Here is a 1720-nt window from a genome sequence, read left to right as displayed (position 1 = left end):
GGCCGTGCCCGGGGCCGCGTCCCCCGCCCAGGGTGCTCCGGGGAAGGGGGACGGACCCTCTGCGGTGCGCTGAACCCCGGGCACAGCCGGCGACTGCGAATCCGGAGGGCTCACGCCAGCTCCTTCAGCTGCTTAATCCCCGATTACTGACAGCTTTAAATCGTCTGATCTATGTTTATTTTTCAGCTGAAATGTGCGAACTGTGGAGAAGTTTCAGAAAAATGGCAGTATCTGCGATTGATGGTACGTTTCCCTCTTGTAACCTGCATCAGAAAGAGCAAACAAACCTCTCTCTTATGCATAACAGACATTAGTCCTGTGATCACTTGCACTTTAGATGAGACAGTATTTTAATTGCTATATGCATTCAGGAAATGCTGTCATATTCCATATATTTTAAAAAAAATACATATTTGGAGCTTTAATTGAAATGCTATTGGGATGGTAGCTGTTGATGACAGTTATGTCTGCTTTGAAAAGCCTCCTTTCTGTAAAAATATAATTTGAAAACAAATTTTGGAGTAATACCAGAATAAGGTTGTGCCTGTAGCATATTTCTCTGATGCTCCTGGAAACACTTTAGAGAAGTTCAGGTAATGCAAAGTGAGTTAGGCATGCTAAATTAGCATTTGAAAACCTAAAAAGCAGGATAAAATTTATCAGAGATAAGAGGAGGTTCTGTTCTTAGGAATAATCATCCCCTTTTGCTGCATACTACTGAATGGTAAGAATGTATATTGAGGAATTAATGGAATGTGCCTAAATAGACAAGACATAACTAGCTAGTCTTCACTATTTTAAGTCTAGAACATAAACATTCTTTGATAATCTTTCTGAATTACAGCTCTGTTGTTTAAAAGAAGTGTTCTTGTTGCAATATTTAAAAAAAAAAAAAAAGTTAAAAAACACTTTAACCTTGCAAAGTTTTCCAGTGGCTCAGCTAGACTGCAGTTAAAAATGATGTCTCTGTCATCATGGTTTTTAGGACAGTGCTCCCCTGAAAGGAGGCAGAGGAAGTGCCACTATGGTGCAGAAATGCAAGCTGTGCTCCAGGGAGAACTCCATTGGTATGGTCTTAGAAATTTAACTTTGTATACAGAAATTTCTTCAAAAGAGACTGGTGCTTGCTTTGCACTGAGTAAAACTGAAGATGTAAAGCCACTCACTTTTACACTTCTGGTTGGTTTTTTTTCAGAGATTTTAAGTCAGACAATCAAACCTTACAATGTAAGTTTGTTTTTTTTTCTTTTATGTAACAAGTGAAAGGTAAATAAGCATTAATAGTATTGTTAGGGTTTTGCTTTATCATCCCATTCCTCTTTCAAGGGCATAAAAAGCTGATACCCTCCCCTGACAGAAAATCCTCTCTTGTAGGCTCCTGCACACAGTCTCAAGTGTAGAATAATCTGATACATTTCACAGGCAAAATATGAAATTGTATCCCTCAAATGAGAAGTGATTATATAATGCCCACGTTCGTTTCCCTTTGAAGGCTTCCTTGTGGCAGACTAAGAAATTCTCGTTAATTACCAGCTATTAAATGAGCCCTAGGACTTTGCTGTCACTTGGGATGTGAGAGCTCATAGTACTGCCTTTAAAGCAATTAATTCCTAGACTATTGCTTGTCACTCTTTCTAGACCAAATGAAAACTAACAGTGTTCTGACTCAATTACAGGCTGAAGACAGTGAGAAGTTCAAAACCATAGTGGAGTTCGAATG

At 39.1% G+C, this 1720-nt stretch overlaps 1 protein-coding gene across 1 annotated transcript in view; it reads left to right on the top strand.

Annotated features, from left to right (window-relative positions):
* Positions 1 to 186: 186 nt before the first annotated feature.
* LOC103781512 (chromosome unknown open reading frame, human C1orf123) overlaps positions 187 to 1720 on the top strand; it is a gene marked incomplete at its 5' end in the record, with an annotated part of 5544 nt that continues 4010 nt past the window's right edge. The window contains 4 exon segments of the mRNA XM_008949230.1: positions 187 to 243; positions 986 to 1067; positions 1196 to 1227; positions 1677 to 1720. The exon segment at positions 1677 to 1720 is cut by the window's right edge and continues 19 nt beyond it. Coding sequence (XP_008947478.1) covers positions 187 to 243; positions 986 to 1067; positions 1196 to 1227; positions 1677 to 1720 — 215 coding nt within the window.

Source organism: Merops nubicus, unplaced genomic scaffold (genome assembly GCF_000691845.1).
Source record: "Merops nubicus isolate BGI_N331 unplaced genomic scaffold, ASM69184v1 scaffold38851, whole genome shotgun sequence".
In the NCBI taxonomy this organism is placed as follows: Eukaryota; Metazoa; Chordata; class Aves; order Coraciiformes; family Meropidae; genus Merops; species Merops nubicus.
This window is presented reverse-complemented; position numbering and strand designations above follow the sequence as displayed.